Source organism: Oxyura jamaicensis, chromosome 3, assembly GCF_011077185.1.
Source record: "Oxyura jamaicensis isolate SHBP4307 breed ruddy duck chromosome 3, BPBGC_Ojam_1.0, whole genome shotgun sequence".
In the NCBI taxonomy this organism is placed as follows: domain Eukaryota; kingdom Metazoa; phylum Chordata; class Aves; order Anseriformes; family Anatidae; genus Oxyura; species Oxyura jamaicensis.
In genome coordinates this window covers 58,996,843-59,011,632 of record NC_048895.1, presented here as the reverse complement: position 1 = coordinate 59,011,632, position 14,790 = coordinate 58,996,843, and the positions used below count along the sequence as shown (strand labels likewise).

Below are 14,790 nucleotides of genomic sequence, written 5' to 3'. Positions count from 1 at the left end.
ATCTAGCCTTCAAAATGCAAAATAGCAAAATAGCTTTTAAATGAAAAAGAGAGGCATAAGAAGAGTCTTGTGATAGATATGTCTGTTATTTAAAGAAGGAAATTAACTTTGACAAAATATTTTAGGTTAAATCTTTCAGTTCTTTTAGTCCTCTATGAGAAAATAATTAAAAAAATAATAAAAATATTTTCTTACTCTGCTCTCTTAACTATTGTCCCTAAGGGAAAGGCTAGAGATAAGAATACATTAAACAGAATGACCATTTTCCCCAGGGGAGTTCCCATTCAAATTAACACACAGACGTATACAATGAACATTTTAGACCTAATGTTTTGCTTTTGAAAAAATATTTTTACCTGGCTTCACTGTAGATACGTCAGCTGACACTTGCTGTAGATCCAGTTTGTGTGTTTAGCTTGCACCTTGTCTCTATCCAGTTCTCTTGTACTCGTTTGAGAACAAATAAATTCTAGCAGCTGGATCCCATCATCATAGAATCGTTAGAGAATGGTTCGAGTTGGAAAGGACGTTAAAGACCATCCAGTTCTAACCCCGCTGCCATGGGCTGGGACACCTCCCACTAGACCAGGTTGCTCAAAGCCCCATCCAGCCTGGCCTTGAATGCTTCCAGGGGCACCTACAACTTCTCTTGGCAACCTGTACCAATGCCTCACCACCCTCTAAGTAAAAAAATTCCTCCTTATATCTAATCTAAACCTAAACCTATCCCCCCCCCCCTTTTTTTTTTTTTAGCTTAAAGCCATTACCCCTTGTCCTATAACTACATGCCTTTGTAAGAAGTCCCTCTCCAGCTTTCCTGTAGGCACCCTTTATGTGCTTGAAGGCTGCTATAAGGTCTCCACAAAGCCTTTTCTTCTCCAGGCTGAACAATCCCAATTCTCGCAGCCTGTCTTCACAGCAGAGGTGCTCCAGCCCTCTGATCATCCCCATGGCCCTGCTCTGGACTCACTCCAACAGATCCATGTCTTTCTTACATTGGGGGCCCAAGAGATGAATGCAGTAGTCCAGGTAGGGTGTCACAAGAGCAGAACAGAGAGAATCACCTCCCTATACCTGTCGGTCATGTTTCTTTTGATGCAGCACAGGATACTGTTGGCTTTCTGTGCTGCAAGTGCACCTTGCAGCCTAGAAATGCTCATGTTGAGCTATTCATCAACCAACAGACCCAGGTCCTTCTCATCAGGGTTACTCTCAATCCATTCTCCATCTAGCCTGTGTTTGTGCTTGGAATTGCCCTGACCCAGGCTCAGGACCCTGCATTTGGTCTTTTTGAACTTCATTGGGTTTGCACAGGCCCACCTCTCAAGCCTGTCAAGGTCCCTCTGGATGGCATCCCTTCCCTCCAGTGTGCCAACCATGTGACACAGATTGGTGTCGTCAGCAGACTTGTTGAGGGTGAACTCAATCCCACTGTTCATGCCACTGGCAAAGATGTTAAACAGCACCAGTCCCGATACTGACCCCTGAGGAACATCACTCATCACTAGTCTCCATTTGGAGACCATTAACTGCAACTCTTTGAGTGCGACCACCCAGACAATTCCTTATCCACTGACTGGTCCATCCGTCAGACCCACGTCTCTCCAATTTAGAGACAAGGGCAGTCATGTGGGACAGTGTCAAATGGTTTACACAGGTCCAGGTTGATGATGTCAGTTGCCCTTCCATTATCCACCAACAGTGTAGCCCTGTCATAGAAGGCCACCAAATTTGTCAGGCATGATTTGCCCTTAGTGGAGCCATGTTGGCTGTCACCAATCACCTCCTTACTTTCTATGTGCCTTCGCACAATTTCCAGAAGGATCTGCTTCATGATCCTTCCAGGCACAGAGGTGAGACTGACTGGCTTGTAGTCCTTCCTTTTTTTTTTCCCTTTTTAAAAATATGGGTTGTTTCCCCTTTTCTAGTCAGTGGAAATTTCAGACTGCAATGACTTCTCTAATAGGATGAACAGTGGCTTAGCAACTTCATCCACCAGTTCCCACAGGACCCACAGATGCATCACATCAGGTTCCATGGACTTGTGCACTAGCACACTAGGGTACACATGAGGATGTATCTTCCAATAAAATTTCTGCAGCATCTCTGCAAAAATGTGAATTTTGTTACTTGATGTACCCTTTTTTACCTGCTTCTAAAAAAAAAAAAAAAAAAAAAAAAAAAAAAAAAAAAAAACATGAGAAGTATTTTAAGAGCATTTGGATAATGCATAAATATTTTTTGTTAACTGGTGTACAAACTTATTTTACGGACTGGTTGAGACAGAAAAGGTATGTTTTGAATAGGCTATCAAATATAATTGAGGGCCTAAATGCAAAGTCAATTTTGCTAACATCTTCAGAGAGCAAGAAAGACTTCTTTGAAGCTTTTGCTTTATGCAGGTGGAAAACACCTTTGACTGTCAGTTGTGTTAATAGAGAGAAAATTTCTAATTGTTCTCAACCCTGCCAAAGCATTATGTTTTTTGGTTTTGAGACTTTAAGATACAAGAACCATCATGCTTCTAGAACATAACATAATTGATTTTTAAAAGCAAGTTTAATTAACTAGTTTTATTGAAGTCAAAATTTTACTCAAAAGATCTATGTAATATCTATAGTTGAATTTCAATCTCCCACATAGTTAACAACTAGGGCCACTGCTAATTACAATTACTTATAGCCTAAAATTACCTTAGAAAACATACCCTGAACATAGTGGGAGTTACTGAAGAGTCACTGCTGAACAAAGCCTAAAAATGCATTTAATTTCTTTCATGGAATGCCACAGATCTGCAAAACCATGCCTTTGAGTGCAGGAAGGTGATTTCTCTGTGCAAAGATGTTTAAAATCTTAAGGAGGGAAGGAAACGAACAACAAAAAAAAAGGGAGATTTTAATATCAATCAGTAAATGGATAATTGAAAGCTGGAGCTTTTGCTACTTCCTTATTAAGAAAATATCAACGAGATAATGGCTTATCCTGTAAGAAGGTACAAGGATGAACACATAAGGAAAAGGCAGGAATTGCAGTAGCACACTGTAGTGCTGCAGAGTAGCATTACAAGGTAAGTATAATAAAATTAGCACTGAAGCATGAGTATAAGCAGAGCTATACAGCACAAGGAGTGTAAAATCTCAATTGCAGATACCAAAGATTTTTAGTCTTTGGTAGAAAAGATTTTTTTTTAATGGAGTAGGTGACAGCTTTGTCAAGAGTGTACAGGTAAGAATTTTGAGGCCTTGAAGAAGGATGTTTTGGGGGTACCTGCTAGAGACTGCCTGATCAAGAAGAGCAATCAAATAAAGCTTTCTTTATACAGCAGGAACGATCACAATCATAGATCCTGCTTTTCACAGAAAATTTTAACCATCTTTATATCACCTTAAGAGACAAAAACATAGGCTACAAGCAATTCAGACTTCTTGAAAAACACCTGAGAGACTATGTGGTCATTGGTCACAGCCAACATGAGCCAACTGTATCTTGGGGTGCATCAGGCATGGCATTGCTAGCCAGTCAAGGGAAGAGATTGTCCCTCTCTTCTCTGGTGCTGCCTCACCTCAAGTGCTGTGTACAGTTTTAGATGCCAGGGTATAAGAACATAAAACCACTAGAAGGTGCCCAAAGGAGGGCTATGAAGGTGGCGAAGGGTCTAGAGGGCAAGATATATGAAGAGCTGCTGAAGTCACTTCAGCAGCCCAGAGCACAGCAGGCTGAGGGGAGGCCTCATGGCGGCCTGTAGCTCCCTCAGAAGGGGAGCAGAGGGGCAGGCGCTGAGCTCTGCTCTCTGGGGACAGCGACAGGACCCGAGGGAACGGCATGGAGCTGGGACAGGGGAGGGTCAGGCTGGGGGTTAGGGAAAGGTTCTGCACCCAGAGGGTGGTCGGGCACTGGGACAGGCTCCCCTGGGGAGTAGTCACGGAACCAATCAGAGTTTAACAAGTGTTTGCACAACACTCTCAGACACCTGGTCTGAATTTTTGGGAGGTCCTGTGTGGAACCAAAGCTGGATTTGGTGATCCCTGTGGGTGCCCTCCAACTTGGAATATTCTGATTCTGTAAATGTGCTGGCGACAACTTTTTGATACAGATGCTGGACAGGCTAAGGTGGGCTGCATCTCTGACCCTGATAACAATTAATAAAGCAGAACTGACTGGAGACGAAGGCAGTCCTACCTCAGTGACCATGAGATAACTGATCTTGGGGAAGTGAGGAAGGCAAGAAGCAGAACAAAACAAGAACTATAGGCTTCATGAAAGCCTACATACAGTGAAAGTGTGCACTTGAATTAAAGCTAAAATATCCTACATGTTTGAAAGGGCGCAGAACCCATCTGTTAAATAAGCATGCATGTTTAAAGACACAGTACTGAATGTTACTTTTGTTTGAAATCCTATGAAATAATTTACAAGTATTTCTACAAATATATCTGGATACAGTAAGATTTAAAACTCAGGAAAGATTTGCAGTGTTACTGCTATCACTAATAAATCACAAAAGTAGATCCTCAGTCCTTCCACTATTTCTACCTATTGGAAGATCTGTCATGTTAAAAGAAGAAAGTGCTGCATGCATCCAGGCCACTACACTGTCCATATCACAAGACATCAACTACAATGTTAATTTTGTAGAGCAAGAACAGTTACACAGTTAAAAAGATTGCTAGTAGGATTACACGCTACCTTTATAGAGTTCACTGTAATTAAAATTCCGCATTTTGCTTTGAAAAGCATTAGATACACAGCAAAAAGTTGATAGGGGAGCATGAGAAGGAAGACAGTAACTGCCTACGTAGCACTCAGTAAAATGTAACCATCCACTGGACAAAAATGAAGGATCCTTGTATTAGAGGCAGTTAATGATGATGTATTATTTTATGATACAAAAAACATATACAGTGTGTAAACAAAACCAACATATGAAAAGTTTTGTGCTTCCAGCAGACTCCAAACATCAAACATGAGTAGATCTGTTTTAGTACAGATTATATAGAAATTATAATATGTTACATATATATATATATATTATAGTTTTTATATTCAAAACTAAAACTTTTATATCAAAACTAAAACTAAACTGACAATTAACAGCTACAAGCAAAGAGCACCTATCTTCACACTTAAGAAATGGAGAAAGATGAACTAAATCAGTAAAGCTTTCTCGTATATTTCAATAAAAACAATTCTATCACAGCAGCAGAACTTCAAGGACACCAAAATGACAAAAAATCATTTAGGATTTGTTAACATTTTCTTACAGGAAATTTATTTCAGTTGTGCTCCACAAGACTTTTCAAGGTCTTTTTTCCTTAGGAATATTAATTTTCTCACTGTTTTCACTGACTGGTGAAAGACCACTAAAATTTACCTTTTTTTTATTTTATTTTTTTTTATTTTTTATTTTTTTTACCTCACTATACTTCTCTTCCATAATTAATACCCTATATCTGAGGATTGTGTTAAGGTACTTATCAGTTTTGGAAACAACTATTCTGGAAGCATGCATAAACATCTAGAGCACATATCTATGTTTGATCATGCTATTTAAGAAGTTGCCATCAACACATTTATCTGTGCTTCTGCAAGCTTCAAGACACTGGCTTGAGCAATATTACACACGAAGTTGTCAAATGGATATAATGTTAATGTCCTTCAAATGGCTAGTCCACTTATTTTAACCTCTTATTCTATTCTATTTAAAACATGTAGAAAATAGAACACGTATTCTCTTTCTGTAAGATTTTCATACGCTGGAAACAATAATATCTATTTCACAGCAGATGCTTATTATGCTTATTACAGATTTTTTCTTAAGGTAGAAAAACAGAAATGCACAAGTTCATTGGTAGCTGACCATTTGTGCTGTGGCTGAGAGTGATTGTGAAACTAGTGGTCAATGAAACTAGTGGTCAATCTAGTGGTCCATGCTAAGTCATGGTCATTCTTAAAAAAATACAAAATGTAATCATAACATGATTTGCAAATAAAATTATGTTCCATTATGAGGTAATTCTGTATAATTAGAGACTATTCCTTTCTGTACTATCAACATTTTAAATCTCTATTATCTGTTTCTAGTTCACTATATATTCCCTTCTTCCCCTAGACTTCTTTTTACTCTTCTGAAGGATACAAAACAAAAAAAATAAACACTTGGAAACTAAGGTTCCAATTTCCTGTCTTCATAGGTTACCCAAAAAGAAAAAAGCACATGGAATTATCCATTTTGTTGTTAAACATTATGATTAGCAATGCAACAAGATATTATCAAAGTAATTACATATCACAAAAACGTGGAGGTTGATCGCTTACCCTTTTTCTCAAAATCTTTGAACACAATGCTTTAGGAAAAATTAAATATAAATTCTGTAAACAGACTACTGAGCACTAGTGCTCCTAAGTAAAATGCTTTTCTTATTATTGTTTTCCTCTATTAATACATACTCTTTTAAAATATGATTTCATTTTTTTGCAGTGTCTGTGTTCAAGATACTTCAAAACAAAATGTTAAATTGCAAAAAATTGGCAATCACATACTGTTCTGGGAACTTACAGCATTAATAAGTGTACATATAAAAGAAAATGAACATTATGAAGGAACAAATATCAGTATGGGTCAGTATCACACTTCACTTTATTATAAACAATATCACAGAACAACCTGGCCACTCCCTGAAAGAGCTACAAAGCAAAGTTTATACAGACAGAAGAAAAATCCTAGCAGAAGTTATTACTCATTCGCTAGAGAGAGTGATCAAATAAAGAAAAACATACCACTTTTCGCTGTGAAAGCATACAGAGCATTCAGTGGAGCGCTCAGAGTGCTCGGCAGTCTTAGCTTGGAGTGTGGTGACAGTGATGATGGCGCAGGAAGCAAGAGATTTGAGCTTGCCTGTAATAGGAAAGACAAATCAGAAAATGAAGTGTAATTTCCTGGGTTACTTGCTGATGCAACAGTTAAGACAGAAATAATTACTTATTTCAAATAACTATTAAATTCTAGGAAAAAATTAAGACAAGTGAATGGAAAATAGCAATTCAGATGATCAGGTTTTTGTTGTTTTTCTTTTTAACATTTGTAGAGAGAGTTGTGGAAGAATTATTGACTGAGCTACAAACTGAACTGCATGTTTTTATATGGGCACAAACTCTCAACCAGTGAGAAGTGTAAAGAACTGCTTGAATTAGCATCTTGTTGCATCTTAGTATATAAAGATAAAATGTCATTTATATATGGTTATAAACTGTGATACATAAAATAACTTCCCATTTTTGAATACTCAACCCATGCTAAATCTAAGAAGAGATTACTCAATATTAGTCTGAGAGAAAGAAAATATAAAAATCTTAAACCAGTCCTAACTCCAGACTTATTTCTGCAAGCTAATACAGCACACTTAGTCCAAAACACGAGGCACTTTCTTTATGGAATCTATACAAAAAAATACCTGCAGTCATAATTTCCGTAATAACATAGATAATGTAGTTAAAATTTGATTTGCTGTGGAGTTTCTTGGCATACATGCATGCTTCTAGTACAAAGCATAAACATACCCCAAACTTTACTCTTGATATATTATCCCACAGAGCCCATACAAAATATATGAAATTATGAGTTTTTCACATAATGAAATCATAAATTTTACTATTTAGCTGTTTTCACTGTCTGCCTTTGGTAAAATGACCAAAAGGGAGGGAAAATAGACCTTAAATAAAAGATCTGTAAATTTATTCAAACAAAGTAGATATGCTATTTTTTTTTCTAGAGAGTTATTTACATAAAACATAACTTTTAACCCATTCAAAAATCAAGCCTCTTACACCATGTAGAACAATGTGCACAGTCGCTTAAACTAACTCAAAGCCTCCTCTCACTCCCTTGCATTTCAGCAAAGTTCAATCAGACCCTTAAACTTCACTTGGGGGCCAAAACATAACAATGACATTTTTCAAATTTTCAATTTACTGGCTTACTTTATTTAAAGAAACAAAGACAGCTAAAACAAAGAGAGGTTTCTTCCCAGAAATGATATAGTTTACATAAATATTATTTCTGTCATATAATGAATATTAAATAATTCACCAGGTTTCATTAAAGCAGAGTATTTGGGCATTGGCTGGTGTCCTGGGATGAAGGCAATACAGAACTAAAAATGTGTGTTGAGTAACCTGACTGTGGCATGGAGGGTATCTGCTATCACCTCCTCTTTATTACTCCACTAGACCTTCATCTTACTGTAAAGTCATCTACTGAAAGAAGCATATGTTAAAAACTGCCTTTTACTAGTGGAGTACTCTCTCGGCAACTACATGTGATTGTTATGACTTTATTCCCAAAGGGAACAGAAAGAAAAGGAAGATAAAATCAGATCAGCCAGGGAACATGATATAAAAGCTTTAAGGCATCTAGACTTTAGTGCCTTTGACTGAATGTTAATAAATACCAACTGTGAAATGTAAGCATGTAGGCAAGGCCTGGTTTTGTGAACAACAACAAAATTAATCTGCTTTTGGTACATTTACATATGGAAGCAACTAAGTTTCATTAATATAAAGTTTTCTGTGATACACACAAATACGGAAAGCCATTAACTTATGTGTTTACTCAAACACAGAAAAGTAATCTTGTTACGCAAACATGTTGAGCCCAGTTTCCTGGTGCTTCATCTCCTTTTATCGACTATTCGCTCTAGTGGGAGCCCTTCTGCAGGAAGACTGCAATTAGATCCCTCTGCATGCATTGGGTGCACGCTACTGGCTTTTTCCTCACAACCAATGACACAAATGCATGTTTCGCAATCAGGTATGCTCATGAAACGGTTTGGAATTCTCTTTCAAATTTGACAGCAAACAAATGGATTCCAACCCTACTAGGGAGTAAAGAGATGTTGAATGTATCCGAATGGAAATCTAAACACAGCAGAGCAAACTATTCAAAACTACCACTTACAGACACTGCTCTGGCACATTTTGGGGGGAAAAGGGGAGAGCAAAAAAACAGAAGAAACTTTTTTTTTTTTGATCATGATGCTCGAATGAAATGATGAGAGAGATATTTGCAAACAGAGTTTGTAAATATTCCTGTACAGTATTTAATTTGCTTCTTTATTTTCCTGCTGTTACCCAAATACTTTCATTAAACATGCCACACAGCATGCTTTGAAATCACGTGCACTAGACACATACATTAGAAGTAAATGTGCTCCTGAAGATTTAAGAAAGTCAGGCATTTAAAAATGCAGTCAGTTCTATCTTACAACTCTTCCTCTGCAATTCCTTAAAAGCAAGATAAAAACAAAATAAAAACAACCAAACAAAAACAACAAATCCACAACCCTCATGCTTTTATAAAAGAGAGATTTAAAAGACAGTGATAAATTTAAGAAGTCTGCCAAAAGGGATTAATTCCTCCCCTTAAGAGCAGGGAAGCTCAGTGCAGGTGAGCTACACAAGACTGCCCATCTGAAGTAAATGTAGAATCAGTTTTAAGACGTTTGTGCCACTATCTCCCAAGTACTACATAAATACCTTAAAAGGCCCAAGGGAAGGACAACAAAAACAACACACCACCACCACCATTATAGCAGAGGAAGGAACTATTCAGATATTAAATGAGGACTAATGATTCAACAGAATTGTTTCCAGGTAAAGTTCAGAGTTCTGTGAAGAGTAATTAATTTTCCTACAACAGGCATCAGGCTACCTACAGAATAGAGTGAAGCAATCTCTCTTTTTTTTTTTTTTTTTTTTTTGAAATTCATGCTGTGGGAAGGCATTGCTAAATACCTTTACAACAACGAGCAAAGTTGGCTAAGATAACCAACCATCAATCTAGTTATTTTTCACAACAGGCTTCGCTTGCTTCATGCAAAAACCACAGCTTTATCAAAGACACAGTTTACTATCCTGAATTGAGTAAAACTAAGTTATAACATTCATGTAGTTTTTGTAGCAATAAAAAGATATCTACATAAAAGATATCTACATATTTTTTGCCAAGTTTAAACAAACATGATTTGCATTTTCTTTTTTGTTAGGGCAGCTCTATGCAAATTATGCAAATATATGTTTTCAGTGGAACTAGTTTTCACATTAAAAGTGAACTGTATGAGACAAAAAAACAGAATACTGCAAGACTTGACAGGCTGACAACAACCATTTCTTTTTTTTTTTTTTTTCCCCCCTGAGAATGGAATTTTATGACCTTTGCAACCAATATAATCAACATTTCCATATATACTTGCAAGTCAAATCAAACTGGCTCTATACTGCCTCTTACTCTTTTAGTTTTAGTCTTCCCTTTTGAAACTTCAGGCCTCTAGGACACTGTTTTTAAAGACAATTTAAAAAATGTTACATTCCTTAAGATCATGGTTTAAATAAGAGTTAACCGAATCCGATACAAAACCAAAACAAATTATGTATTTTTCTCAGTGCTAGAAGAATATAAGTGATAATGTTTAAATAGTACAATACAACTTTAAAATTTCCAATGTAAGCATGAATCAAGTTTATATCTAGGTAAAAATGTATTTATTTCTATCACAATAGTTTTAGAAGGTATCCAGCAAAGGCTGGAATTTTGTTGTGGCAGGCATCTTGCAATCACTCAGACAAATCTATTCTGCTCATAAGTAGCTTCTAGTCTAAATGTGAAATACCAAAAATGTGAAATAAGTTATCATCCTCTTACACATAGGTAAAATTGAAACACACTGACTTTGTCAGAAGTAAGCTCGTTCCCCTGATATTCCCTGCAGTCTTCCTACTCTGATTATTCCGATCAGGAACTCATCTAGATTATAACAGTTCCCCTGTGATTTGTGTGGTTCCCCCCCCCCCCCCCCCCCCATAGAAGCCCAGAAATGATTAGGGCATAATTACAGGCTTACCACAAAAACATTTTATTTTATTTTAAGATTTATTTTTGTTAAGAATTAAACATTTGACTATTGCTTAAGCCACAAAGGAATCCAAATTCTTTGTACAAGGCACAAAACAGTTAAATATAGGTTACACTACATAGACTTACTCAGTCATGAAGCACTGAGGGCATGACCTTTCCTGGATTGGACAAAACTGGTATTTCAGCATAAGAACTTGCCTGGATATACAAGTTAGCAGAATTGGCCAATACCATCAGCAATATCAGTATAAACTAGGTTTGTTAGCTTAATAAAAGCCGTATGTAAACTGATGTAAACTATGGACTCTTCCAAGGCTGGTTTTGAATCTTGCTATCTAAGATAGTATGACCAGGAAAAAAATCTATGACTTTTCTTTACTAGTTAGAGGAAGAAAAAAAGGTACCATTTTCTTGGAAATGGAGATGGATTTAACTTGTGCCCCATTCAAAACGCACCCAAAGATTGTGTTACAATTTTATTTCTCTTCCTTCTAAGAAAAATAGACACCAGAAACTCTTCTGACTCACAGATGCTCAAATACATACAGAAACCTATTCCTCTGCATCTGGTGATAAAAAGACATTAGTACATAACTCTAAATACAGCATACAGTTTCAGGTAATCATGTAAATACTCAGACATTTGTAAGCCCCCTCCCCTTTTATTCACCTCAACTCAAGCATCTGGGTAGACTCTAGGCTTTCCCAACCATATATAAAATCCTTTGTTGGTAGATTTTTCTGATTTGTTTTTCCAAGATGATGTTCAAAAGGTGTATTTTCTGTGAAAACATCATTATCATTCCTATTATTCTAAATAACAAAAAAGTAACTTTCTATAAGCCAGCTTGAATTTCACTACATTGTTTTTAAAGCTATGTATTTTAAACAAAAAAAAGGTAATCTAATTTCTTAAATTGACAAGCCCTCATTTGCTTATTCCAGAGATTAATTGTAATGTAACCATAATGAAAGCAAAAAAAAAAAAGCAACCTGACAGATTTCTTCATAATACACCAGCACTTCTGAATGCAAATTTATAGTTATTTTAAACTATTTTGTTTGAATGAGAAACAAATTGCTTACTCCAGCTAAGAGAATATAAAATGAATTTGTGAAACTTTATTAAAAATCCTTTGAGGCTTATTCTTCTATAACTTTTTTTTTTTTTTTTTTTTTTTTCTCTTGATTTACAGTATCTGGGCTACAAGTAGTGCTCTTTCTCACCCAACATGTTGCAAGAAACTATCTCCACCCCCCCAAAAAAAAAACTAATAAAAAAAGAGACAACAATTAAGTGAATTGAATCAATGCATCTTTACGGTACTTTCTTGCATAAAGTGTCCTTGTTAACAAGAACTGCTTTCTCCACACCTTGGTGACAATAAGCCAGCTGGCACGAGCAGATATAATCTATTCTCTTTTACCAGTATGAGTGAGCCTAGCTTTCTTTGCTCTAAATATGATTTGAATATACATAACACTGCTCAGATACCCCCGTTTTCTTTGTTCAGCAGGGAGAAAACAAACAGTGACTAACTTTTCCTTAATACTGTACAAACATTCATGGCAAGAAAACTAAAGTGACAAAACTGGAAATAAAGGACCAATCAGCAAAATCCATGTAAAGAGATATAAACATATTGCTAATGCTAAATAAAAGCTTAGAGAGAGGAAAAAGCCCTCAATACAACTAACTAAGGTATTCAGGGAACTCAGGAGAAAACCACAATTCTGGTACGAGATCTTACTAGAGATCTCACTTTGGAAGAAGCTCACTTAAAGAAGCTCATTTAAAAAGAATTACTCATTTCTAAGGTAGCTACCCAGACAATGACATTTATTTAAAGGTAAAACACCTTGCTTTTAGCAATTTTCTTTTATTTACTGCATAAGTGTGGAAAGACTAGCAAGTACTGCAGAGTAACTAACTGGTAAATCCATACAAAGTAGTATGAAGACAGGGTATGTGTACCTACTCATCACATTCATGCCAAATTTCCTTTATTTACAAAATACAATCAATAGGTTCCTTTCTTTCACATCATCTGCCTGCATTATTTTGAATTTCATTTCATATTTACTAAAAAAGAATGCTTAGAAAAAGAAGTTTCTAAGAAAAGAATATTCTAACATAGGGAAATAATACAAATTTTAAGGATCTGGCCTGCTTTGTAACATTTTCACAGAAGAAAACTAGGGAAGAAAAGTTATGTTCAACTTCTCCTAACATGAGCAACATAGTCTAAAAGCAATTTATAATGGTGTCCAACTGTCTTAGAATTAAAACTGACAGATTTAATGAATTAGCAAGAAAAAATAATTCACAACAATTTCCAAAACCTCGTTTTATAATAAAATATTTCTTAAAGATATACAAAGGTAAATTATGGCAAAATAATCATTTGCTATTAAGTATTTACCTATGTAAATCCTCTAATAATACTTGAGTCATTTAATGTTAACACTTGCTTTGCTATCACAACCATTCCACAATATCTGCTTAACTAATGGGAAAAAGAAGTCTGTATCCAGTAACTAAGAATGTATAATGTTATAGTATTTCGGACCCCAAAATGGTTTTGCCATGCCTTATAAAATACATCTTTGTAAGTCTGCAGCTTGGAGTATCTACATTTAAAGTAATAACTGCAACAGAATTTCCTAGAACAAGAAAACATTTCTGAAAAGGAATATTGGGGGAGGGGGGAAGGGAAATAAAAAGAATATAGTGGTCTTCAGAAGCTCTTATTTCATTTAAGAGACCTTATTCCAGTGGAGTGTATTGTACAGGTTGTCAGAAAAATGATTACCTCTGCCTACATTACAGTATCATGTTTTTCATGAATATGATAATTAAACAACTATAACCCAGACCTACTATCATGCAGCTGGCCACACCGATATGACTTGAGTTTGCTATAAAAGTAATTTTGAGAAAAGTAACCTTGATAAACATTTTAAAATTCAACTAAACTTCAATGGATTTTTAAAATTATTTACTAATCTAATGAAAAGAATATTAGTAACTCTTCTGGAAAATTACCACACAACCCACTGGCAAGTAACATGAGAGTGCCACACATTTAACAGCATAAATTACATTTATATATACACACATGCACACACACATTATTCATGATTTTATGTATTTCTATCACAACTTCCCTCTCACTCATCTCTACCTGATCCCCTAGCAAAGCTGAGAAGCTTTAGTCAGTTTAGTCACTGCATGCAAACTCTTCCATACCTCTTGGCAATTGTTTTACTCTTGCTTGAGCTTCTGCTAGTTTTTCTATATTTTTACAGAAGGGGTATCCAGAACAAATTTAAGTATACAATACATGGCCTCACCCAAGATTTCTTAAGTAAAAACAAAAAAGCCTCCTCTCCATATTCACTTTGGAATAGGATAGATTTTTATATTTGTAATGTTTCCTAAAAAAAATAAAAAAACCAACCAACTATTCAGCCACAGTTTTACTTCTAATAAGAACGAAAACTGTTTTTTTTTTCCAACCATAGGATGCACAATAGGGGGGAAAAAATGGCTTCCTATCCATTTGCAAGTTCTCTTTGGGACAAACTTACAATAGTTCTATGAACTTACTGAGAGTAAAAAAGAGGTATTAAAAATACTGCATATTTCTTATACATATGATATATAAGATTACACAATGTCAGTAGTTCCTCTAACAACTTGTAGAAAAAGAAATATTGTAGTGCAGGCAAGATCAAGTCAAAAAGCTATTTCAGCCAGCACAGCCATTACGGTATCTCCCTATACTCGGCCAGATACATTCACATAACTGGCAATATGTTAAAATAAATCCTCAGTACTTACTATATTGCGACCTTCTGGTTTTCCATCTTCAGGTAGA

At 35.9% G+C, this 14,790-nt stretch overlaps 1 protein-coding gene across 4 annotated transcripts in view; it reads right to left on the bottom strand.

The window, feature by feature from the left end:
- The window catches only part of AHI1 (Abelson helper integration site 1), a 91,928-nt gene that overhangs the window by 37,430 nt on the left and 39,708 nt on the right, over positions 1–14,790 (bottom strand). For all 4 annotated transcript variants that reach the window (XM_035321598.1, XM_035321599.1, XM_035321600.1 and 1 more), the window contains one exon: positions 6,778–6,895. In XM_035321598.1, coding sequence (XP_035177489.1) covers positions 6,778–6,895 — 118 coding nt within the window. The remainder of the gene's footprint in view (positions 1–6,777; positions 6,896–14,790) is intronic.